General features: G+C 40.0%; 2 protein-coding genes across 2 annotated transcripts in view; one reads left to right on the plus strand and one right to left on the minus strand.

Moving 5' to 3' along the window:
* Positions 1-27,642, minus strand: part of TG (thyroglobulin) — a 159,689-nt gene that overhangs the window by 35,557 nt on the left and 96,490 nt on the right. The window lies entirely within an intron of this gene.
* On the plus strand, positions 5,772-27,530 carry SLA (Src like adaptor). The gene is made up of 8 exons (XM_065831824.2): positions 5,772-5,931; positions 10,718-10,811; positions 17,114-17,213; positions 20,648-20,734; positions 22,074-22,177; positions 23,373-23,504; positions 25,367-25,499; positions 26,430-27,530. Exons 2-8 carry the CDS (start codon positions 10,751-10,753, stop codon positions 26,647-26,649), a joined length of 837 nt encoding a protein of 278 aa, XP_065687896.1. The 5' UTR covers positions 5,772-5,931; positions 10,718-10,750; the 3' UTR covers positions 26,650-27,530.

Below are 27,642 nucleotides of genomic sequence, written 5' to 3' on the forward strand. Positions count from 1 at the left end.
TGTCCTACAAGTCCTCTCCGCAGAGGGAGAGCTGAAAGCCTGGGCAGGCAAATCTTCATCTCACAGCACTGGATGTGTATGGGCTTAGATTATCATATCATTATATATGATCCAAGCTCAACGAGTAAAAGAAAAACCCAAAACTTTTGCAAAACTGTCTGTGACACGAGGAGAGTTCGAGAGGAATAGTTCTTGCTTGAAGCCTTATCCTAGCTGTGGATATTTTCACTTCTTTGCATGGGTGGTTAGAATAGGTTTACACGCTCCTCTTTATTCTGTTTTTATTAATTCTGTTTTCCATGGTAATGGCCACTTCCTCAATTGGTTTTGTTTTTTGTTGTTTCTTGGTTGGTTGGTTGGTTTTTTTATAACATCCACATTCAGCAAGCATGTCTTGCATTTTGGGGTTTGAAAGAGATGTGGTATCCGCTACTGTTATTCATGTTCAATTTTTGTTTGAACTGGAAATGGGAGATAGAGGAACTTACAACATAATTCCAGCAGTATTTGGAAGCAATACTGTTATGTTCCCTCCCCTGGTACATCTGAAATATGTTTCAGGCTCTGGAAACAAGGCCACTCATACCACAGAAGTTAGGCAAGCAAAACTGCACCAATTCTCTGTTTTTCAAATTCACATCACAATTCAGGCTCATTGTTTTCTCATCCTCACCAAAAAAACTCAGGAACAAATAAGTGAGAGCAGAAGCTGGAGACTGCCCAGAATTAAATTTCTTCCTTTTTGAGCCTGCAGTTCTCACATTAAAAATAAATCTTCCTTAAACACTGTAGCCACATTAGAGGGAGGCTCGGGACACAGAGGATAACATAGCTGCACTCAGCGTTTCTGTTGGCCTCTTTCCCTTCAAAACTATAATTTATTTGTGTGATTAGTCCCAGAAACCAGTAATGAAGGAGTTGTGTGCTTTAAAAAATAGGACTATTCAGGAAGAAGCAGAAATACAAGAGGGACTGTTCATTTCCATTACTTGACACCCATATTACTATCAACATGACAGAGTCATGAATCGGGAAACCAAAAATCATGAGATCAGCCCAAAAATAACAAACACTGTGTTCTTTATGTTAGTCCTCTGTTTTTTAATTATCCAGGAATTCTCCTGTACCTATAAACACAAGAGCTAAAAAATTGCCTTTTAAAACTAACAGCTGAGAACTTATCCTGCGGAGCAGTTTTTTGATAGCAAACTTCCAATCAATATGAGATATACAATAAAATGGTGAACATTAGTCATCTTGCTGTCACAGGGTATTCCTTATCTCAGCATTGTTTAGAAGCGCTTGACATGGAACTGAAGCCACACGCAGTTCTTGTTTCAGCTGTCCTTACGGATTGACCTGTTGTCATCAGAGGAACTTCCAATGACATTTTTCACAATGACCCGGATCAAAACATTCGGTACTGGACTGCTGAGAAGAAGCAGTTGCAGCTGCATTGCACAATCCAGAACAGAAAAATTACACTGTCCTCCTAAACATTTAGGAAAGGTGGGAACATTATGATCATGGTTGGGCAATAATGCCTACTGTAACAAGTTACGGCATTGAAAATGGAAGGCAAAGCTTTCAGTATTATTTAGTTCAGGGATCAGCAGCTTCATAAGCATTTATTTATTTCTGTCATAAAATTAGAAGTTAAGCTAGACAGTAGAAACTCAGATACTAGGAAATGTTGCAGCTCACAATGGTGAGTAGTTTTCCTATAGGAAAGATGAGGACAGACTTTTTAGCAGGGCCTCTTGCAATAGGACAAGGTGTTTTAAAGTGAAGGATGGAAAATTCAGGCTAGACATGAAGAAGGAATATTTTACAATGAGGGTGGTAAAACACTGGCCCAGGTTGCCCAGAGAGGTGGTAGATGCCCCATCCTGGAGACATTCAAGACCAGGCTGGATGGGGCTCTGAGCAACCTGATTTGGGTGAAGATGTCCCTGCTCATAGCAGGGGGGTTGGACTGGATGAGCTTTGAAGGTCCCTTCCAACCCAAACTGTTCTATGATCCTGTGACTGTATGATTGTATGATTCTCTGATTCAGTGATTCTGGTGAATGTAAATCAGAATTACATGAAGATGAATTCTTGTTTGGTGTTAAGCTGTAATCGGCTGAGGTGAGGCTGGTACCTCTTGCAAACTTCTCTCTTGGGACATCGTAGTTCACAAATCTGCACTGGTGCTACCCTGTCCACCCCAATTCTCCCTACACTTCTTGGGCACATCTACTTATTCTTGCCTAGCCAAATACTAGCTTTCTGCTTCAGATGTCTCACAGTTCAGGAGCTTGTCGTTAAATAACACCTCTTGCTGCTATTTCGCTGAGATCATAAAAGAATATACGGGCTATACCTGTAAGCTGTACCTCTGCCTCCCAACACACCTGGAAAAGACCACTGCTGCAGAAACTGGAATGTTGAATGTCTTTTCATTCCTCATTTACTCTGGAAACTCACTTCTACAAAGATTTTCAAAACTGATTAACAACAGATCTAATGACTACAAACTTCACTGTTTCACTCAATTAGTTTTTATCACCCTCTGTAAACCCAAAACACTCTTCCCCTCCTCACATCATGACCTCTAGTTTTTCCAACCTGACTTGAAACTGAAAAGCCTGCTTGAGCCACGTTTGTCTCTTTAATACATGCACTCCTTTCACATTAATGCAGTTGCTCTGATGGCTACAAGGCTGCAGACTCCTTATGGAGCAGGTTTTCTGTCTGCCCAGAAGCATGCTGTGGACCAGTGGTGTCAAACTCATTTTCACCGGTGGCCACATTAGCCTCATGGTTGCCTTCAAAGGGTCAAATGTAATTTTAGGACTCCTACATTTATGCAGTCCTAAAATTACATGCAGCCCTTTGAAGGCAACTGCTATAGACGATACAAACAGCAACAACGGTAACACCACCCAAAAAGAGAGATCAAAGCATTTCCAACAGTCAAACCAATGAAATCTCCAGATAATTCTACTTTCCCAAAAGAGCCAGCTGTACAGCAATATTTTCTTGGTTAAAGATGATAGGCACTCTCCAGGCTCAGATGCATGCAGTTTCCAGCCAGAAATATCTGTCAGACCATCGCGTTTGACCTCCAGGTAGCCAAGGCTCTTCCATTTCCTGACTGCTGAGCTCAAGTGTTTCCTATCACTTAAAAAACAGCTTGTGTTTGACTAAAGCCTGATCTTGCATGAAGCATTTAAGCTGGGCTCAGAGACAGTGAGAAGTGGATACTGCAATCTTCTTTGCAGTTCATGCCTGAAGATAATCACTCCACTGACAGAAAACCGCACCTTATTTCTGTTTGAGGATATCTTCAGTTTCAGTTAATGCCAGATTAAAGGGACTGTTCATAGCCTGTTTTTTCTCCCTGAAAAAATACACAAGCTGCAACTGACTCCTTACCTCTTATTTCTAATTAGCTTAACAGATTGTTCTCTAAAAGACTGGATTTAAAATCTTTTCAGTGCTGTATTTCAGTATCCTGCATTTCTTTTCCTTAGACATCTAATTGAGCATAGTGGCAAGTGCTTACAACACACCACGGTTGCAGGGCTCTGTGTGAAGATGTTAATGTAATTTTTCTCCAGGCATTCAGATAAAATCTCTCTTCAAGAACTTGGAGGACTAGAAATCTTTGGAACCAACTCATGGAGTCTATATCATCACAGCTAAGGAGCTATGTGGCTGACATATGGAAAACACTAACCAGGAACTGACAGGTCAGCCCAGCAATGGAAAGGGAGACTGATACATACATTTTTCCCTCCATAACCATCTAGTAGAACTGTGATTTGCATATAAAAATGGGGGAAAGGGGAGGGTCCTTTCTCTTCTGTCAAAAATAGTGTTTTGAAGAAGGAGGATTTATTTTTTATATATGTCTTGGCAAATCCCTCTCTGCTGTAATCAGAGTCAGTCCTGCAAGTGCAATGTGACTCACTGGATGCCTGTGTCAGGTTAGTGACTTGAATAACAGGATATGAATACTTTTAAAATTACATATAAAGCCTCACTCAATTCATATCAAAACTTCTATTTAGATGTAAACATTGCTTTATCAGTTATCATTTAGAACAAGTTATTAGCTGAATGCACTGAAAAGGTAAACTGCGTCTCATCATTGCACAAGGGTAAAGAACCACCAGAAACAGGCAGAAATGACACAGAAATGGAGAATTTGATTTCTCTCCACTGCAAATTCGTCAGTTCCTCTACACGCATGGTACAAACCATGGCTGAGATTTATTGTGTTTCCAGTGGAGCGTGTTCTATCAAGAAAATAGAACCTCCTCTTCAGGTGACAAATCATTCCTGCTCAGCTTGAGACCTGCCCCATTGGTGACTACCTTGGAACGCAACCTGACTTCTTGTAAAGGCACAAAGACAGTGAGATCCAGCCCAAGGCAGATATTGGTGAGAAGGGTCAGGAAAAGCCAGAGCTCTGCCCTTGTCTGTTTCCATGTGTGGTGCAGACAACCCCCAACCTGTGATCTCTTAGTGATTACAAAAACACTGCACAACCATTCAATAAGTGCCATTAGGAAGCATGCACGACACATCCCTGCAGTTCGAAGAAAGCAATAAACTCCTAAATAATCAAATACAACCAGTGAGGATAATCATGGTGCATTATGGTAAAACCAGCTCCCCAGAGCACTGACTATAACACTGCCACAGCTCTGTGTTGTAGACTGATTTGCTTACCAGTGTCCCTAATGCTTTCCTGTCCTTTCAAGGTGAGGACTGCTAGTGCAGCCCATCAAAGAGAAAGGATATTCTCCTGAAATTACTGTAGCTCCAAATTTTGGCAGAGGTTTAAGAATTTGATCGCTGTCTCCTGGTTCCAATAATGCTTACAGAACAGCTCCCACACTTGTCAACTTTTAGTTTTCATCATCAAACATGTTGGCATTACAATGAGCATCTACTCACAGCTGCTCTGGTGTGCAGTAGCAACTCTGCTTGGGTTTTCTTGTGGGTTGTTTGTTTGTTGCTTTTTGTTTGGTAGTTGTTGTATTTTTTTATTTATTTTACTATTCAAAATCAGGTATATGAGCTTCTCAGATCACAATTTGATCATAAAAGCAAGGTTAAACCTTAATAGATCCCTTTGACTTGTATATTTATATCTGCAGTACTATATTCCTTGAGTGACTTTAGTCGGGTTATTTAACAGGCTGGTATCTTGTTTTCCACATCTCAAACGCTGAGATGAGTGAGGTCCTGTGGCTCTTGCTTCTGCACTTTGTACAACTGATGTGAAAATGTGCTTCATAGACAGGATTTCACTCCACATTCTTTCATTGCTGAAACCGAGCTTCAATTATTTGCAGACAGAGGTGTTTTGGGGTGCAAAGTAAAGAAAAAAGCAAACCTTGCATTCCCATTCAGGCTCAATAAGAATGGAAAACAAAGTTTCATGCCTCTTCCTGTCTGTCTGAAAAAAACCTAGCAAAACTATATAAAACAAAACAGTTGCGGACTGAACATCACTGGATAAATAAATTTAGAAAAAATAAAAGGAGACAGAGAAACCCTTTCTGTTCAGTAATGTAAACCAGGTTATTTTGCTCATTTTTTTAATATCTGTTCAAACCAGCCCTGATGCAATATGTTGAAAGCCTCCCTGGTTCCCCCAGCTCATAGATAAAAAAGTGTCTTGAGTAGTGACTTGCAACAGGAACCTCATCTGTTGCAAACACTTTGAGCCTTCCTTATTTCTCAGAGAGGAAGTATGTGGCCTGTTTGGCAAATGCTGCTCTACATGACAGCGTGAACTTCACAACACACTCATTCGACCGGCTGCTCCTCGACTTGATCAGCTCAACCTTGCTGGCAGCACGAGAGCAGTATTATGACTACGGCTTTGTTGAGAAATACCGCAACCTGGAATACCATGCCTAGCATTTAAAGGTAACCATTACTCTCATACATTTTAGATTATCTGCATATTGGAACAACTTTTTCAATTTTATTTATATAAAAGGGAGTTTTATTTCATAACCAATGATGGTATTCAGACCACGGATTTCAAGTACCACCAAAGGTAAAAATAGAAGAGCCTGCCTCAATCCTTTTCATAAGGAGTGGTACTAATAATAGAAGGAATAAAGAGTATTTCTACTGAAAGCTCACAGTAAGATAGATGCATAGGACCTAACAGTTAGACTTAATGATCTTAAAGGTCTTTTCCAACTGAAATAATTAGATAATTCTATAACCTTATGCTGAAGCAAACTGCAGCTCACTATAAGCCAAAATATGAGAAAAGTCACAGATAGATTAGTGGGCTTTTTATTCAAAGCATTAGAAGTTTGCATAATGTGGTATTTCTGTGTTGTTTCATAGTTGCATGTTTCTGTGAATTCCCTTGATTACAGAATTGCATTGTTCTTTCTAAGTGTGAAGGTACAAGTGCCTAAAAGCTGAAAGGATGCTTAGTTTGACTAATGACAAATTAAAGGAAATTCACCTAAAAATATAGAGCTTTTGAAATATAAGCTGTTTTTTGTCCCCCATGAAAAATAGTAGGATGCTGGAGCTTTCATTTTCAGGCTATCTGGGATTCAGACATTACCTGTGAACCTTATTGAGAATTAAATTCTAAGATCTTGGCGGTATAGATGTGAATATCAAGTAACAAAAATAAAATAAGGTGGAGCATTCAGGAATGATCTTAATGATCTTAATTTTACTGGTCTGCAGTATTCCTTGCAGAGAGGCTTTACTCAAGTCCTTATTTTGCCCTTTTAAAATTTTTTCTCTTATTATTTTCATTTCTTTATATTCACTCATTCTAAATCATTTCAAATGCAACTTTGAAAAAGTTCTTACAAAGAAACAGACTTTCCATACTATTTAACTGCTCCAGAAGCACGTTTTCTCAGAGAACAGATTGTGTTAGAGGAAATTATTGCTCCATGTGTCGCACACAGGAGCGAAAGGTGTAAATTGTACCACAGGTTTTCGGCCCCCACGATGTAGGTCAGAGAGATTCCAGTCTTGAAAGGTGAAGAGTTCACATCTGCTGAAAGTTCTGCCACTGATAAATAGGACACAAAGCAGGACTGGGGATGTAGATGTTTCCTCACCTTCCTTTTGGCAGAAAAAATAAAGCAGTGAAGGTCACTAAACCCCATGAGCTTTGTGTTTGCAGACAGCTGTGGCTGCAGCGACCAGCTTTCCTTAAACAGCAGGTGCATAAATGGAAAGGGGAGGGAAGGCCAAAGCTTGGAAGACTGCAAATGTGATCTTAATGGTTAAAATAACATTTTCAGATGCCTGAGGGGGTGGTCTGTGAGGGGGGAAAGCCGCTCTTACACCTGCGGGTAGTTTGGTTTGCAGCCCAGCAGTTTCTCCATGCTGAGCTGCAGCTGCTCTTCTCCATGCAGGGCCTTGGGTTGAGAGGTCAAGGTGAGCTTAGAGTCCCTCATCTTCCCAAATTACCCTCAGTGAACGATTTTCTTTGAATCTGGCATAATTACCTGCTTCTACTACAGAGGGATGCCACCTCTGCTCGTATCTCAAACTGTCACCGAGTTGAAGTGAGATGCAGTGCCTGGAGCAGATTCACCATTTCAAAATAATATAATCTATAAAGCTGTTATTGTTCTGCTATTGACTTAAATGATAAAAAATTGTCTCAGCCACAAGATGCTCTACGGTTTCCTGTAAGTCTATTTTTGCAGAGTATCTCAGAATTTCAGAAAGTCATCATACACTTTACTATACAGCAATACAATGGATTTGTATTGCACTGCCAATACTCTACGCAAGCAAAAATACTTACTTTTATGAAACACTTCTGCCATGAGTCTAGAGAACATCTTGAACTCTCTGCCCCTTTCAAGACTTTATGCTGCCACCAATGGTAATGACAGTAAAACTTAGCATGGAAAATGTAATGAGACATAGCAAACTGTCACGCTAGTGACATCAAAGTCCAAAACGCCATTGCTTTTCACTGTTCCCGTAAGTACTTTATAACATTTATATTTTCCATAAGTCAGATTCTTCCACCTCTAAAGTGGCAGTATTGAGCTTCATGCTCTGTCCTGTTGACTTCAGAGGTCTTTTGAAGGATGAGGCCATATAAAGTGGCAATTTGTATGGCAGAAGTGAGCCAGGCCAGTTTGGGATGTGCTCTGCAAAATATGAAGTATGCACATGCCAGCTGTCCAGTACTTAATCCAACTGGACTAGAGAAAAAGTGGTTTAATTACAAACGACATATAAGCAAACATTGAACAACACATTAGGTACTTTTAAAGCAAAATTTAGAACCCTGAAGACCACCTAGGAAAATGAAGCTGTCTTGCTCAAATGTGCCGTTCTTTCAGAAAGTTTGTAACTGTGAGGTAGAGTTTTCAGAAGTCTTTCCATCATGAACAAATGCTACACATCACTTTCCAAAGTGACTCAAGCACACCTGAAAATTATATCTACTATATCTTAAGAGTAGGAAGAAAGCCCTTGAAAGCTCACTGTCACAAGTCTTATTGCTAGTAGGATGAGTTGCTCTTCTGGTCCTCAAATACTAAGACTCAGAATAAAGGGATTCACAGAGGTAGGACTCTATTATTTTTCTTTTTCAATACTTTTGTTACACAAAATTCAAGTACAATTCTCATCTAAATGACAGTTGCACATGTAAAAATTATAGATGGGCATAAGATATTTGTGCTGCTGTGCTTGGCACCTATCTGGATTTGCACAATTTTTTGGTAACTGCAGCTTACTTACTATAACTTAGATCTTTTCAGTTACTGCAAAAATGCAGTTACTACAGCACAGCGCTCAGCAGGGTTTATCCACCCAAATATTCATCCCGCTTCTCTGGATGAGATTTTCAGTCCTGTTGAGCTCGCTCTTGCCATGCCCAGGAAGTTTTGCCAGCCAATTTGAAGATAGGCCAGGAACAACTATAATACCTGTAGCCAAAGTACTGGCTGCACTACTCCCCTTCCTATACCTCTTATTCTTCATGGGATACAACTGAGAAAAACAGTGAAGAAATTAAAATTGGGTCTTTCAAAAAAATATTCATAGTTAGCTCAGGAAATTAAAAGTAGACGGTGCCTATCAAAATGAATTCCGATTTCAGTTTTAGAAACGTAGGTGAATTTAAATGAATAATTATGAGATCCTTTTATTCAAATGTAAGTATCCAGATAGTTTACTTAACTTTAAGGCTACTTTTTTCATTTGGCTTCTAGACTTCTTTTATCAGGCAATGAAAGAGTCTTGTGTTCTTGTGAAAGCAGTTTTCAGATGCTTGTCAGAAAGACACTGGCACAGCTGCATCCTACAGATGTGCCCAAGCTAGTTCTGAGTGCAGGCAGTGACAGCGTAATGTGACATTTGGCCAGTGAAATAGAGATTTCCAGCAAGGAGCCTTTGGCAACAAGCATTAAGAAGCTTGAAAATGAAGCGAGGTGGAGTCAAACTGTGCATTACCATCTGTTTTAGCACTGATCTACTTGCATTTGATAAGAGACTAATTCTTTTTCTTTTGAACAGCATTTTTTTCTGTAGGGTGTCTCCCAAAACTCCCTGTAAGATATCAAAAATTTATGGTATTAGGCAATATACTCATTTCTGCCAATCTTATTCCAAAAGATGATTAGTAATAAGATCTCTCTGATTTCAGTATTGCTGCTTCTCAAGTTAGACACCTGGCCAGCTAACACGGTCAGGCTGTAGCCTGCTGTAAGTAAAGAGCCGCATACCAAAGGCAGTCATCATCTTTGAAATATTTAAGGTAGAAAAGACTGAAAGGTGCAGATTGCACCTCAGTTTAGTAAACATCCACGTGACACTGCTGTTATCATTTTCACAGGGCAAGTGACAGAAAAATGTTTTCTTAAAGTAATTAGCTATCAGCCAGTGGTGTCGAGTTATTTTGCTTTAATGTGCAATTTCAAACAGATACAGTTCATTCTTCTCTGCCTCCAAAAATATACCATAGCATGAGACATCTTCCACATCCAAAGGGTTTTTCCCTCCGTCCTCTATCAAGGAGAATTAGGGTGGCTGCAGTGAAGCCGTGAGAATGAACTGTCTCAATGTTGTCTGATACTGCATTTCTTACACATCTACCAAGAGTTTTTAAGACAAGTATCTGCAGAATTTGCACCACTGGTTTCATGCAGGAGTGTTGTGAGATCAAACATTTTGAGGTGTTACTTAAACAAAAAAAAAAAAGAGGAAAAACAACCTTGCCCACATTCTCTGAGAGCACAACTGCATCACAGAAAAAACCACCAAGCAACATTCTTAGTGTTCAGTCATAAAGCAACACAATACACACAGTGCTGAAAACCAGATACGTCAATCTAATTAATTTCCTTGTAGCTTCAGATCTCCAAATGCTGAAAAGAACATTTTGTGTATGAAATGACTGTATGGGCATGGCCTCGCTGCGACTTCCTATTGTGATGAGGTACTGGTAATGGAAACTTTTACTGCATTGCGTTCTTCTGAGCAACTTCCCTAGCTGTGGTTTTCTGCTATTCCCCTGATAAAAGCACCAAAGTGGTGAGAGTTTAGCAAGTATGTAAAACTCTCACATGAATTTGACACAAGAGTTCTCAAAAGCAAAACTGTATAAAACTGGAGACACCCACACTAGGTCATTTTTCATCTGTTGGCACAGCAGGTGTTACTCTGATGTTTAATTTCAATGTCTCCTTCAATCTAGTTCTGAAGAGCTTTGACGGATTTAAAGAGCACAATGGGAAATACTGTGAAAACGCCAAAAACCTCTGAAGAAACAAATGTGCAGAGCCAAACGGGTAAGCACTCATTTCATTTCTTTCAAGAGAAAAAGGTGTTCAAAATGTCTGGTACCTTCATCCATGTGTTTGCTTCATCTACCCAACGTAGTAAATGCAAGTGCATGACTGCTGTGGGAGAAAGAGGGCAACCCATAGATAGTGCATATTTTGGGGTACATTCGAGCTCATTTTCCAAGAAGTACTTTCATGAAAAAACCCAAATGTTAAAACTGTTATTTGCTGGTGCCCCTTGATAGTCACTCTGTTCAATTCAGAATGAACTGGCCTACTTCAGAAATAAGAGATACCGCATTTTGACATTCTATATGCAATATTTAATACACATTTGTTCTCAAAACTCGGTTCTGCTTCATTTAAGGTTAATACCTTAATGATGTTGTGCTTGCACCTAACCTGATTCCACTGTTAGACAGTTGAATTTAATGCAGCATGCAGCCAGCTTTCCATGTTACCAGGCTTATCAATAAAGATTATACAGAAATACACGTTTCACACGTCAAGCTGCCAAAGGGAGATAGAACACATCTGCCCTATGCACCTACATGTGAAAAAATGAGGTTGCAAAGCCCTCCTGTGGGCTGGTGGAGGTCATGCAGCAGAGGGGGAAAGCAAAAGGGATTCATTGACCTGCTGCTCCCAAAATGCAAGTGCGTAGGTGCAGAGCCAGTACAGCCTCCGCTCTCCTGCTCAAATACAGCAGCCAGCTGGGACAGTACCTGTAGTAAACCGCCCCCCAAAGGTGAGTAAGAAAAAACAGGGGGGCTTTTTTAGTTGGTTTGGTTTGGTTTTTTAGTGGTTTGTTTTTTTTTTTTTTTTCAGAGGGCAAAGGCATTTGTCAAAATGTTGGTGTTTTCCATGAAATATGGTCCAGTTGTGCTGCTCAGTATTATAAGGAATCAGTCTGCTTTCATTATTGCTGGAAGGAAACCCAGCCCTGCTTTTAGAATGGCCAAAAACTAGCTGATACAGGGAGCCGTGTAGCCCTAGGCCCTAATTAAGCAGAGATCAAATAATATTAAAGCTGTTACACTCAGAGGCCTATAATATAAACTGAAAATATATTTTTTGGTGAAGAAGAGTGCCCATGTTGTTCTTCCCAACAACTTCCATCATGAATACCATAACCATCAAAACAGGTCCTGCACTCAGAGCAAGACCTCGCTGATGAGTAGGTGAGCGCGGGGTCATTGCCATGGCTGTGATCAAGTTTGAATTGTTCCTGCACACACTAAAAGTCAGGATTTAGCAGGGCTAAAGCCAACTGCATCTCTTCCAGTGATGTAAAAAGAAGACACCGCTAAAAGAAAACTCAGCAAACAACGATAGCACAACAATCAAGGGGAAATTACCCATTTAGGAATTCAGGGCTTGGTCTACTTGCGCTCTCCTACATGTCTAGCACATCTAGAAAGGTGCTTTGTCAGATCCTGCCTGACCTTCAGCTGCCACCTGGGGAGGGAACAAGTCTCCCATAGCTGCAGTGGCATCTGCCAAGGCTGCAGGGATGTCTCAGACACTCACACAGCTGAAATTACACTGAATTGTTATGTTTAAGCATCCAAAGGCAGCTTTAAAAGCTTGTGTAACTCTTTGAATCTAACTCTTCATCTGGATCAGGCCAGTATTATTCATAATGGCTTAGATGTTGGTAATTAGAGTCGGGAATTCAAGCATCAATATTGTCATCCAAATCAAATAAAAAGGAAAGGAACTCAGTGCTAAAAACATATATTGGGGTTAATTCAAAGAGTTTGTAGCTTTTTCTCTTCCTGACCAGATCAAACATCCAATCCATGGGCTTACAATTGTCCAAATACATGTTAGGAAAAGGAAGATTTACACAGGCTCATTTCAGTGAGACTGAATAAAAGGAAGGACTGAAACAGAAGGGAAAGAAAGAAATGAAAGAATATACAACAAGAAAGGGGAAGAAAACAGAAAACTGGAGGCTGCAGATTTGATCTGCAGTGTGAACGGGTTCATCAGATGCCTGTAAGACCCTTGTGCTGCCTGAGAGCTGCACTGAAAGCAAAACTTTATGCTTTCCTCATCCCCAATGCATCAGGGTTTGTCTTGAGAAAGGGAGCTGTGCTGAAGCTGCATTACCCCAGGAGGCATTTGGACTCCAAATATGACTGCACACCATCTGAAATCACATTCTATGGGTGTCCTTGACATTACCTAGGTACTGATAACAGAGTAGCTGCAGCAGCAAGAGGTCATCACAGGTTGTGAGCCCACTGCCTCCTCTTTCCTCTCTCGGGACCCTAAATCAAGGGTTAATCCTTACTGACCTTGCACCTGCATAACTCTGAGTTCACAAGTTGGCTGGTTTAGATCTAACTTGCGTACATCAGCACAACTCTGCAGCCACACCTTACAGCTGCTGCACAGCCAGCCCCCAGACACAGACAAGTGCCCTCCTTTACCCTCTCTGGTATACATCAAGCCATAAATCACAGTATTTCTGCTGGACAATAATGCTGGGATGATGCAGAGAGTTGAGCTCTGAACAGCTCATTCCCACTCCAGACAGGGACCAGCGTTTTTGGAGGGTGATGAATGGATGCTCTGCCTATGCTCTCCCTCCTCCCTAATAGCATAGTCCCTTCATAATGAACAGCTCAAAGCACACAATGTTCAAGTCTCACACTTTGCAAGGCGTCGAGGGATGCACACATCTAAAACTAGCATGTATTTCATATCCATTTTTCACTCCTTAAAAGCCCACACCAGAATTAACACCTGATTCAGTGGAAATGTCTGTGCTTCAATCTTTCCACTCTAACTTTTGAGTTGTTCCATTTCAGATGCAACCTGCACTCCCACTGCGGAGGAGAGGTTGTGTTAGAAAAACTCAGTCAAATCTTTTTTCTTTTACAACTTAAAAGTGTGGGAGCTCATCAGATAAGTTTATTAGATCACTGCAAAAATTAGGTGTGGAGAAAGAGGGTAATTTGTTTAGTCCCTGTTTCAAGGCTTTTGTGTCTGAAAGGAGCTATTGTGGGCTTTGTGAAATGTTGTAGATGCGGTGGGGTATTTCACATGACCAAAAACCCCAGTGAGGTTTGATTTAAATACCAAATAAAATGAGGTCTTTTTTGTGGAGTGGGAGAGTTTAAAGGTTTTGGTAGTCTTATATCACTTTACTTTCACTCTAATAGAAGTACATGCAGTTTAAGAGACAACATTTGCATGGATCAGAACTACAAATTAACGTGCAAAATTGAAACAAAAACTAATATAAAGATGAAAGTGTAAGGAAAGTAATGCAGATCTTGGTAGAGCAGAGAAAAAGTCACATACCTCACAGTGCATAACGAAATGCAAACCACCAATACGCAAGGAACGAGAGCAGAAAACCACTTGTTTTCCACTCTTTCAGTATGGAAAGAAAACATTTATAAATAAACAGCTTAAGTTTAAGAAAAACATTGCTAAAGGCACTACAAAAATGACATTCTCTGTGAAACTGCAATCAGAAATCAGGCGATGGCACTTTATCCTTGCTCTGTAGTTCATACCTTCTGGCATTTATTTCTTGTAGTCCTAGGTAAAGATTTTGCTTTCTTTCAAAAGACTCAGCAGCAAACACTTAGGTCTTGTTAGCCCCAAGTGCTAAGCAGTCTCAGAGACAGAGAAGGTGTCTCTTAATTTTTAGTGCAGAACAGGGAAGCACTCAAAGGCAAGCTTAACATAAAATGTCCTCAGTATAATTGAACTAATTGTATAATAAGTTACAGCAGACTGATCTCACCAGTTGGCTGATTAATACAAAGGTACTGGACTAGTCCTATTTAATTCAGTGACACTAAACAACAAAGAAAACCATGGCAATACCAATACTAAACACACTGTCAAACTAGCCACTGTCTATTCCAGACTCTACACATGTATACATCCATAAGGATGCTCACTAACAGTATCATGAGGTGACTCCAATGGGCAAAGGCTAGCAAGACTAAAATGTTTACAGTCAATTTGAATATTAAGGTACAATGACCCACTACTTTGTATAACGCTGGTCTCTATATCATAATAACAAACAGCTACTCAAACTCAGCTGAGATGCTTTTTATTTCCTTTAAATTGCAGATGTGGGACATGTTCCTTAACGCTTATATTCTTATCATCACCACTCTAAGGATAACAAATGTAAAATCTCTCCCCTTGAAAATATTTATTTTCTGCAGACTTGCATGTTTCCTGCAGCCTTTCATCATTATCACTGTGAGTTATTTATAAGGCCATGGGACACAGGGAATGAAAACACAGAGCCAGTCCCAGTATTCATTTGGGATGCTGTTTCTAGATTTCCCTAAAATAATGTCTTCCTTAAAGACATATTGATGAGGATCTATATTAAATGAGCAAATCTAACAAGATGCAGAAGCATGTCTATTTCCCTGGGTAATTTTTCTCTCCTCCCCTGAACTCATTCCCATTTTTGTGCATGTTGAGATGCACAGAGTGGGCAGGAATGGAGACCAAACCACCTCTGCAAATGTACTGCTAGATGATGTTATGAAGGAATGGGGCACTGATCCTGCTGGAAGCAGAGGGAAAGCTCTGTCTCCCTGTGTGCTGGTGGAGCGTACTGTGATGTGCAGATGGGATCACCTCCATGAGAAATGCAGGCAGCATGTTGCACAATCCCTCTTGCCAGGACTTCTGCCAATAGCTCAAAACACCCAACATCGCACATTTCTGGACTTCCCACTTGTCAGCATTTGCTGGGCACCAAAGATTCCCACAGCCTGAGGAGCTCTTGAACGTCTGATAGTCTCAGTCTTGTGCAAAGTGCCTCCTCCATCCCTCAGGAACCCAGGAGCCTCAGCAGATATCCTGTGTAGTGCTGCAAAACCCAGAGTCATCCCCACTGACGTAAAAGAACTTATCACAGATCCACAGAATGGTTGGGGCTGGAAGGGACCTCTGGACAACACCCAGTCCAACCCACCAGAGCAGATCACATAGGAAGGTGTCCAGGTGGGTTTGAATGTCTCCAGAGAAGGAGACTCCACAGCCTCTCTGGGCAGCCTGTTCCAGGCTCTGGCACCTCAAAGTAAAGAAGTTTCTCCTCATATTCAGATGGAACCTCCTATGCTTCAGTCTGTGCCCATTGCCCCTCATCCTATTGTTGGGCACCACTGAAAAGAATCTGGTCCATCCTCTTGACACCCATCCTTGAGATATTTATAAGTATTGATGAGATCCCCTCTCAGCCTTCTCTTCTCCAGGCTGAACAGACCCAGCTCTCTCAGTCTTTCCTCCCAAGAAAGATGCTCCAGACCCCTCATCATCTTTGTAGCCCACTCCAGTAATTCCTTGTCCTTCTTAAACTGGGGAGCCCAGAACTGGACACTGTACTCCAGATGCGGCCTCACCAGGGCAGCATAAAGGGGGAGGAACAACTTCCCTTGACCTGCTGGCCACACACTTCCTAATGCAACCCAGGTACCATTGGCCTTCTTGGTCACAAGGCACATTGTTGACTTATGGTCACCCTGTTGTCAACCAGGACTCCCAGGTCCTTCTCTTCAGTGCTGCTTTCCAGCAGGTCAACCCCCAAGCTGTACTGGTGCCTGGGGTTTTCTCTTTGCGGACTTCAGTTCTGCAAACCATGGTTGTACAATGATCTAATTATAAACACTCATGTTGTCTCTCTTCCTTTAACTGAAGATAAGGGCATCATGTGCTACCTCTAGGACAGTTTCCATGCAAGGGGTAAGAATAAAGCTCTCTGGCTGTAAATCAAGCTAATTTACAAAACTGATGGGAAATAAGCAATAATGGCCATACTCTCATTGCTCTTGATCTAAACGAATTCCATATGTTTGAAAAATATCAGTGGTGTTAAATGATGGAACAATTCAACATACATCTTCCTTTCCTCAAGTGCACTGCATCAGCCGGGCTCAGAACTGTAGCTGGAGGCATTTAGAGACAGCAGCATTAATCAAACTGAGTTACTTCCTAATATTTTAAATACTTACTAATTTTGATAGTTTCAGACTGAGTATGTCTTTTAAATATGGTAATTACTCGAAAAAGAGGTCTAAAATCAGTTACTTACAATTAACCAAATGAGGTTTTTTCATTTCTAATATCTTCAGATTCTTTTTATGAAGTTATAGGTTTATCTTTAGGTCTTTTTGTTTATCAAGTGACATTTCAGAGTGAGATTTTTTTTTCCTATTTGACCTATTATGTAAAATATAACATACGTAATGAAAAATCCACTTCTGCTTCAGAACTCTGTCTTGTTTGTAAGTGACATTTTCATTTTTGTTTAACAGGTCAGGAGAGTGATTTCCTTGCTGTCCTCTATGACTATCCCTCAGCAGACATAAGCCAACCTATATTTCATGTAGGGGAAAAACTACGTGTGCTATCAGAGTAAGTTGATTTTTTTTTTTTAATTAGGCTTTATCACAATTGATGAAAAGTTCTGTTTTATGCACCTGGACCAAACTGGATGAAGTATAGAAAAACAAACTGAGTTCAGAATTTGCAAGGAAGGTTGTAAATTTCCCTATAGTTTAAGGATAGGGGATTTCAGACCATTTCAGACTGTTCTCTGATCCTTGGATTTCTCTGATATGGTTTCTGAAACTGGATGCAAAATCTGTTCTAAAGTAGGACTCGAAACAGAATTCTGCTTTGGAAAATTATTTTGAGAAAGTATTCCCCCCGTGTTAGTGGAAAACAGAGGACGAGCAATAATAGCTTGAATCACATAGAAAAGTATTCTGAATTTATCTGTGTCAAGTGTGTCTCTCATTTTCTCCTTACCCTTTTTGTTTAACAATTCCTTTATGATTAGGTCTTAGAATTTCATCCTAGACTTAAGGCAATTCTAACCAAAAAAAAAAAAAGCTTTTTTTTTCTTTTTTTAATTTTTAATTAATTCTGCATTTTCTTTGATGGGGGGGCAAAAATTTCCCAGCCACTTCCACTCAGAAATTTTAGGAGTCCCAGAAAGAAGCAAGCTTAAGAGCACTAGTTCAAACTGACCTGAAGTAGAGTGCAAATATTGCCCCACATAAAGTGAGAACAATTAATGAAAAATTGAAGTCAGTAGCCCCGATATTCTTTTACATGCAACTTGTATTGGCACACAGTGATCTCCTAGAAGTTACTCAGCTGCACAGTCAATGTTTGCACTACTTAAACCAAAATGAAAGATTTAGTCTTTGCAGCTGGTGGAGTGGATGGATTCAAGGGGGACCAGACAGATTCACAGCACAGGAATCCTTTCTCTCTAAATTTATATTAAAAAAAAAAAAAATCTCTACCTGAGGAAGTCAGAGCAACAAATGGTTAGAGGACTGAAGTAGTCAAGAGAAGTATTATTGATGATTGATGAATTATCAGACTCTTCTCCAGGTCACCAGGACCTACAATGGTCTTGGCAGCAACAAGATACAAGGCTGTGAAGACATTGGGTCTGACCCAGAATGGCTGCAGTTACCTTCTGCTGATAAAGTGCTTTCCCTGCTCTCTTGAACCTAGAGGTCACAAGGCTCAGATAAAACCAACAGATGAATTTTCTGCTGATGGAGAACTTCCCAAAACCAGGGGAATTCTTTGCTGGTAACTTCCAGCTGTTTGAACCTTTCTGCAATTTGTGTAACATACACAATACAGTACAACAATTGCTTTAGCTTGGAAATTCCAGCTTAAAGCCTCACTCCTGGCTTTTGTCAGCTATGAGCCCTCACAATACCACATAACTACATATGCCCATATCAATGGGAACTATATGTGTAGCATATCATATGCATACATGTGCTGCACTTTATGTTCTACTGGATGAACAACTTCTGAAAGAACTAGGCTTCTGTAGCAGCAGTTTTTACCATGTTTGTCTGTTGTGCAGTGACCAAGAGTTTCTCCTAATAGTAAATAAGAGCCAAAGCAGACCCTGGTGGGAACTTTCCTTGTCCTGTTGTGAACCAGCTTGTTCACACAAGAGAAGACACTCCAACGCTCTATGCAAATCACAGCATCCTAATGAAGGACCTGTTCCTCTCTACTGGGGTATGTGCGATGTCAATAGGAACTGTTTGCGCACAAACTCTTGTTGCACAGAAGCTGCAGGTATGATCTTTTTCTGAAGATGTTCAAAGAAGCAAAATGCAGTGGAAGAGAAGAGCAGCATGGCAGGCACAACCAGAGCATGAGTGATGAGGAGTCACCATGGAGAAGCCATCATGAGCAGGCAGCATGTACTGCTTTTATAATGGCAGCTTTTCAGCCTTCTACCAAAGCAATTATGTGTAGTGGCAATCAAGGTCCACCAGTCCTGCCAGGAACATGAGCTGTGGAACTCTCATAGAAAGTACAAGTTGTAGAATCATAGAATCATTTTGGTTGGAAGAGACCCTCAGGATCATCGAATCCAACCATAACGCAACTCCTGCACTAAACCATGTCCCTAAGAACCTCATCTAAATGACTTTTAAACATCTCCAGGGATGGTGCCTCCATCTCTGCCCTGGGCAGACCTTACAGATATTTGTGACTGCTCTGGGTTGGCAGGATTCGATAAGCACCACTGATCCAGTTTCTCACTCTCCACACTTGTCAGGCACCTTTAACTGCCAGATGAACAACTGCATTTAGCTGGCAGTAGTCAAACCAGATGTCCTCCAAAGATCCCCCCAATCTGCATAATTTCTGTGGCTCCTGACCCAGGAGAGATGTGCTGCTTTGGGACTTTAAATCATCATAGGGATTTTTCGGTATTAGTAATATTAGAGTTTGGAGGGAGGTAGATGCTGAATCTCTCAGGGTTTTTGCTACTGCAATTCTTGGTTCTCTCTGGGAGAGCTGCAGGGAAAAAAAATAACCTTAAGTTCTTACAGATAATTTCATGTTAACTGGAAACCCACAAACAATACTTGTGGGGCCTTGAAATTTCCAGCTCTGAGCAGTAGACACTTTGCTTTTTCCCTCAGCTTATACATTGTGAACCATGGTCCCAGTGGCTATAGCTCTGGAGGTTTAACTTAAATGTTTTCAACTCAGCTGTTTTGACATACACTGAGCTTGCATTCTGGGTGTTATTTGGGTGTGTTTATATATAAAAAACCCCAGCATTCAAAGACAAGACACACTATTATTTGGATTCAACCTCTTAAAGAAAAAGGTATCAGCATCCTTACACTAATCACTAAAGCTCCACAGACTCCCTGTGAAAATCCGTGTTACCCTGCCCTTCCTAAGGGATTCAAAAGCCAACGCCAGCATTAAGTATCAAGGCAAGAACCTAAGATATATTAGTGAAAAACACATATTTCTAGTCGGCTACGAGGTCTTTTTTTTATTGTAGTCTGGTCAGTAACTCATTGACAAAAAGGAAAAGAGCAAACCGTAACAGGTTCTGTTAGAAAACCTGTTCCCAGGTAGACAGGGTCCATTTGTTCAGTATCTCTACCCTGGTGTTATGGGAGTAACTACAGAGACACAGTGTAGTCAGCTGAATATCTTGGACACTGGTATGAGTCTGGCTGTGGGAAGGAAGAACACAACATGGTTTAACCACTGAGTATTTACCCTTCTTCTTTTAACTGCAGGAAAATATTTTATTACTTATGTAATTTAAATGGAACCAATGTAGTTTATTTCTGTGTCTAAATATAATCCTGATGTAGGTTTAGAAATGGAACTACTCTAAATGAAACAAACTTGGGTCCCTTTCTAAATAAGCAGATTCAGGAACACAGACAGACGGTTACATGCTAATCTGTATGTCTTAACTAATTTCTAAAATGAGGACAAACTCTGAAAGTACATCTGAAAATATCCCTTCTTTTGCTTTCACATAGTGAAGGAGGCTGGTGGAGAGTCCATTCCCTGACAACCGGGCGAGAAAACTATATTCCAGGAAAATATGTAGCAAAGGTTTACCACGGGTAAGTAAATGCATTTCGTATAGCCTTTCAATACTGTGTTTCTACAGATACTGCCCCGATTAGTTATGTAGTGTCATAATCAAAACAATGCCAATAGTGACGACGCAGACAGAACTGTTATTTATTGACAGTCTAAAGCAGTTCCTTTGAAATCTGAGAGCATCAAATCCACATCTAAGTTTGGATTATATGAAAAGGAAAATACTAGTTTTAAAAGCTGGAAAGGGTCAAAAACCCCTCAAATGTCATATGAGGTATTTAAAATACTTCTGTTGCATGGACTGATCTCTGACTTTAAGACATTGATAAAGAGGCACTATTTAGAAAGAATTTTTGATATTTACAAAGAGGAAAATTTAAGCTAGAGTTTCTCGTGAAAAAATAGACCACAAAGAACAAATAGACGAATAAGTCATATAAGAATGTAAACTCTCACACTGGAAGAGCTAAGGAAGGTTCAGCGGTTTCTTGTTGCCCTAGGCACCAGCAAGGAAAAAAACATCAAAATACACACTTAAGACTTTTCTGGCAGAAGTTTTAACACCTGTTCAATTTTAAGCATATAAACTGTGAATTTCACTGCAATTTATGTAAGTGCTTAAATTTTCATACACTTTTATATCCTCCTGAAATAGAGATGCTTTTCCAAAGACAGGGCACAGATATGGTAATGGAAGCTTCTGTCTGAAGTTTCCCCAAAAGCATTTTGTTGGTAGCAGGCTGCAACACAGAACAGAAGAACAACTTTATAATAAAGCACCAGGAACTCCTATACCAGCCGAGCAAGCTCAGTAATGTGGTTAGACACTAGCTGCAGCAAAATAAAGCAGCGCACCAGGTTATGGTGAAAATCAGTAGGACTAATTCCACTTTCCCTTATGTACAAAGCCAACTAACTTAAATGGCTGGACTACTCTCTAATTGTATTTTATTTTGGGTTTATTTATGATGCAATAAAACAAAATTTGCGGTTAATAAAAGTGGTTTAAACAAAAAGGGACTTAACTAATGACACAGATATGCCATAAATATACCACAGGGATATGTCCCCAACTATTCAGATTGAGGCAGCTTGAACAGTTTTGTTTTCCCTAATAAGTCTAAACCTTATTTACTCATCTTTTAGCCTCAAAAAAAGTTAAGGGGACCCAGAGAGAGCATGATTTTCTCCATAAACTGGGCAAATATGCCTGGACATAGTTGAGAGAATAACTACAGAAAGCCACAGTGTTATTTTTGCTGTCACTTTTCCTGGCTAATGCTGCACTTTCACAGCCACATGCTGCTCTCTGTTTCACCAGTGTCCAAATTTCAGAATTTGTTTTTTCCTGCTTCACAGCTGGTTATTTGAAGGACTGGGAAGAGAAAAAGCAGAGGAACTTTTACAGCTACCCAACACCAAGGTCGGCTCCTTCATGATCAGAGAGAGCGAAACTAGGAAAGGTGAGAAAAAACACATATTTTTCACTTGATCTCAGGCAAAGGCACACAGTGCAGCATCCGAGTCTTCATCAGTCACCTATGTTACGAGCAGAGCTGGAAACAAATTCAGCGATGGCCATGGAAAGTCCCACAGGCATCTGCACAATCATGACACAGTTGTTTAAACACTATTATTCACCCTGGTCACATACAAAGTTTACTAGGCAGTGGCGCTTTTCAAATGGAAGAGAAGTCACAGCTTTGCCTTCATCCACAAAAAATTGCCTGAAAAAGCTCAAAAATACATACCATGCAGCAGGGGTGACTGATAAGTGCATTTCTTATATAAACAGGTGGTTCTTTTATTTACTTCACAAAAAATGACATGCTTTCAATTTTTTTTTTTTTCCTTTTGTAGCAATTCTGTTGCTGCATGGGAATTGTACTATTCACACTTTATATTTCTATTATCTTTAATAGGAATACATCTCCCACTGGGCAATGCAATATCCTCCCTTTTTCTGAAACAGCAGAACACATACTAAGATCATGATACTACAGCTATAAGGGAACAATAAATCACCTGCTCTAACCTTCTGCATACCAAATGCCAATCACTTTCATGATAACTATACTGAATTCAGTAAATTTAGGATCAACATCGAGTCCTTACCAAACATATGCCACATGATAGTTTTAAAAAAAGAAACAGGCAAGGGGATTGGACTAGATGACCTATAAACGTCCCTTCCAACCCAAACTATTCTATGATTCTATGAAAATCCACATTGTTATCTCCCACCAGGATTGCATTATCAGGTATCAGCTACTGCATTAGTAGAAGCTGATTAAATCAGCACACCAGCAGATGAGTATGGTCCCCATCTTCAGAGGAAGACAATTTCTGTAAAAGCCTATTTCCTTTAAAATATTTACAAAAATCCCATATCAGCAAAAATAAAAGAAAAACACACCAGAAATTTAAATCCAATCAAAATCTTGGGCCCTGTTGTTAGACTTTTTCTTCACTTTGTCATCCTTAAGTACATATATGAAGTATACTATATAAGTAGATACTGGAATGGTCATTTCAGGGTATTTTTCAGATGTTTCTATGATCACAGGAACACATCTTAGAGATATTCTGGTTGTGGTCACTGCTATCCATCCAGGATTACGGCCCTACTTTGGTGTAATTAGTTCTCTCTTTCTCCAGGGTTATATTCTTTGTCGGTGCGACACAGGCAAGTGAAACATTACAGGATCTTCCGCCTTCCCAATAACTGGTATTACATCTCTCCACGGCAAACCTTTCAGTGCCTTGAAGACCTTGTGAATCACTACTCAGGTAAAAAGAACTGCGGAATAAACATATTTTCTACTGGCAACTGTATATCAAAGATCCAGAACAAGAAGTTTTACCTGTGTCTGAGACTTGTAACTACTGTTACAGAACAAGTAATGAAAAAACCTTTGGTTTATCATTTTTGATACTAAATACAAATACAATACCCTTAACAGTACAACTGAAAACAGGCCAATAACTCTGCTAAATAAAGACAGATAGGTTCTGCCCATATTGGCATAGAATATTGTATGGCCATGTCAATAGATCTTTCTCTAACACTATTTTGATCCAAACAAGTGTCTTGGACTCCCCTAGACAAGTTTCAAACACAGTTTGGAGGTTAGCACAGGTCAGGGATGTCCAGCCCCTCTCAGAGCACAGCTAAAGTCAAAGTTTAGGTCTACAAAACGGCTAAGCTGTACCATGTAAGTCATGTTTCTGGGTTCCAGGGCCAGAGTTAAACTCTTGGATCACTTCTTTACCAGCATGGACATGTCTCCCATTTATTTTTCTTACCAGACAGACCGGCAGCACCATGTTCTCCAATCACATTTCCCTCAGGAACCACTACATTAGGCAACCTTATCTGCAGCAGAACATTCTCAGAACCGTTGTTAGTTTCTTCCCTATTATTTTAGAAGAACATGGCTGGGTTTTATCAGCAGAAGTTATCTCAAGGGGCTCAAGCTCATAGTTCAAATCTAGATTAATCTGTCATTTTTACTAATGTCAGTCCAGTGGATGACACCTGTTTTAATGATGATTTTCTAGATTTATGGCAATTCAACCTGTGTCAGAGCGATAACTTGACAAACAGCACAATTAGGTGGCTACAGTTGCCACGCATTAAAATTAGAACATTTTAAAATAAGGAAGGAAGATTACAATAAGTTAATTGCATAAAAGTTGCAAGAGAACAACAGGTTCTGTGCTTTAATTAGTAATGAGTACTCTGTAATTTTGAAAGTGTAAAACAACTAATTCTGCATATTTCAGAAGTAAATGAAAAAGTGTGTTGGCCAAAGAGTACTCTGGTAAATTGGGGAGAAAAGCCATATTCACATTCAAACATGCAGAAGGAACTTTCAAGTCCAATTTGAATTGATTTTTTTTTTTACTTTTTAGTTATCTGATACCTTTCTCCATTTAGAAAGAAGCCTAAAATTCAGGCAGGGAAGAACCCCAAATTATTACAATTAACATTTTTACTTGAGTTATAAGTGCAGATGTAGTGAAATGTAACTCTCCTCCTTCTCCCACCACGAGACGTTACAGAATCTCATCCTGAAATAAGGCTCGGAGGTGTAAAACACTAGCATTCAGGCATGATATTCTCTACTTGGGCAGAAGAAAATATGTAATACTCCTGGTGGAGTAGGGAGAAGAGGATGGAAAGTAGAAACATAGGCAAAAATAATGTGTGAACCTTGATTTGTTCCATAGCAGAATAGGTGCATATACAATCCAATCTGAGTGGTGGCATCTTGCATCTGTTTTACACCATTTGCATGGCTGAGATGAAAGGAGGCAAAAGCAGAACTTGTGGAATACTCAGGAAACCTGGGTTTAAGTCCTGGCTCTGTCACAAACTTCCTTCTAGACTTTGGGCAAGTCAATTCGTCCTTCTGTGTCTCAGTTCCTCACTGGTACTGTGGGAAATATACCCCATGATAAACTAAAAGGCAAAGGTCTGAGGAAAGGCAAAAGTTAAGCCTGTGTTACAGTGTTTTTGCTGAGTACACACAATTTATTGACTACTACTGTGTCCAAAACTGTTTATATGAGCATGCACCAGGGAAGGAAAACAGTGAAGATAACACTGAGCAAAGTTTAACTTTCTGTGTATTCATTTTCCTGTTCAGAAGTTGCTGATGGTCTCTGCTGTGTCCTTACAACACCTTGTCTTACCCAGAGCACTAACAACAACACCGTCATGAATCAAATTCCTCCTGTGGTGATGCGGAATAAAAACTTCAACTGGAGAAACATTCACAGGTACCACATACAACACAGGCTGCCAGAAATAACAAGGGCTTTTTTTCCAGCCTTGTATATACTTGCAATTACAACACAGAAGAAACAGCCATTTCCTTCTACTGAGACCAGTTTTAAGGATTACACAAGCTCCAAAACAGATTAACCCATGAGAAGTGGGTGTTCAGCTCTCTGATATTCTTGGTCTAACTTTGCAAGAAAGTATAGTTAACATGCAATCATTTCTCCTATCCTATGGCCACATAGGCTGTCCCTCTGGGACTCAGGAGTGCTCTCCACCAAGGGGGCAGGAGTAGTAGCCAGGCCATAAAGCCTGGTCAGATCCACCACCGATGGCACACCAACATGCAATGGCTTACAAATGAGCCCCGACAGCCAGAAATGGCTCCCCCTTGGCCATTCATGAAGCAGCACAAGTGCAATGAACATATTATTCCAGCAGAAATCTTTCCTGCTGCGTCACTCTCACTACACAGCCCAGCTTGAGATTCATGAGATTTCTAATATCATGACTGCAACTAGAGAAAGTAGGTCAGGTTTCAGAAGCTGGTGAAACAACCACCTTCAGAAAGAAAAGCACCTCTTATTTCTAAAGTGTAGATTTCCCCCCACTACTCTTCCTTCACAAGGCATATTCATTTGCTTACAAATGAAAGAAAATACTGTGCAGTATCAAGGTAATTTTTCCTACAGATTAAGAAGAAAGTACATAGGTGTTATTTCCTTTTCTGATGCTGAAAAATATTTAGGTAGTACTGTTGTACTGATTACTTTGGAAAATCATTAAGTGACAGAAATGTTTGGTGATTTGTGAGCCAGGAAAATTTTATACAACAAAATTAATATAATGCAGTTTAACAACTGTTAGTATTATAATAATAGGCTCAGTTCTAGTAGCTGAAATGGTAAAAATATTTTGTTCTTTTAAAGGCTGGAGGTAACTGAAGATACTGAAAGTGCCCTGGCAGCAATGGATGATTCTTGTCTCAGCTATGGCCTGAGGGAAAGTATTGCTTCCTACCTCTCCTTAACAGGGGATGACAACACTTCTTTTGCAAGTGCCAGAAAGAAGAAAGCCCAATCTCTCATATACACAGGGACCAAACATAAGAGTACCCTTCACTTGCCACCTACATATTATGAAGATTAAATGTAAGACAACCAAGGAAAAAAGAAAAACAACTGAGGGGTTGGAAGAGAAACCCAGAGCATCCTGTGGTCCTGTCATCCTTCAACAGCTGAGAGATACAAGCACATCGGCTGGTGATCAAACACTGGCAATGCTTCCACATTTCATCTTCTGAATGTTAACCAGAGACCTTCTTATGGGTGCTATCTCAGCCATGGCATATGCTGGGAAGATCCCCAGCACACCTGAAGTCAGAACCTGCTCACAAGCAGGAGAAACTGAGACAGACTCTAAGTCAAGAGCCAAGTGAGAGAGATGACTCTTCAGCAAGGGTGACGCTCACCAATGTACAAAGGTGATTGCATAGGGCAGAACTAACTACAGCCTAAGAACTTAAATTAAATCTTACTCTGGTATTCTCCATGAGGCTGAAAACCATCTTTACAGAACCTAAGTACACTGAGAAAAGAAACCTTTTTCTTCTCCACATATGATTGTCATTGACAGTGGGTCAGAAACTTGTCAATAACTCCAAGAAAGTATCTAACAACTGGCATCCAAGAAACACCTGATTATATTGACTCCATACTTCTGTCACTTTTACCTTTTAGGGGAAAAAATTAAAATAATTAACTTTCTAAGTGGCATTTAATTAAACTGCTGGTACAGGCCTGGAGTGTCACAAAGAGGTCACAAAATAAGAACAGGTTTAACTCACTGAGAAAAGCAAAGATAGGCCTGCAAAGGTGTGACCTTTTCTGAGTAGAGGACCAGATTTTAATCTCATCTCCTGAAAGCACACCCATATTTATGTATAATATTTATATTAACAGAAGCTTTTTAAAAATAATTAAACTAAGAGAGTAAATCAGTAACACTGGATATTAAAGAGTTTTCTGAGTTTCTTGTCTGAAGAGAGTTATATTACATGGTAACAACATTTCATCAAATTGCTTCAACATTTGTAACTGGGTTATCTGAAATTTCATTAATTAGATTTTTTTCCCTATATAT

This window comes from Patagioenas fasciata, chromosome 2 (genome assembly GCF_037038585.1).
Source record: "Patagioenas fasciata isolate bPatFas1 chromosome 2, bPatFas1.hap1, whole genome shotgun sequence".
Taxonomy (NCBI): Eukaryota; Metazoa; Chordata; class Aves; order Columbiformes; family Columbidae; genus Patagioenas; species Patagioenas fasciata.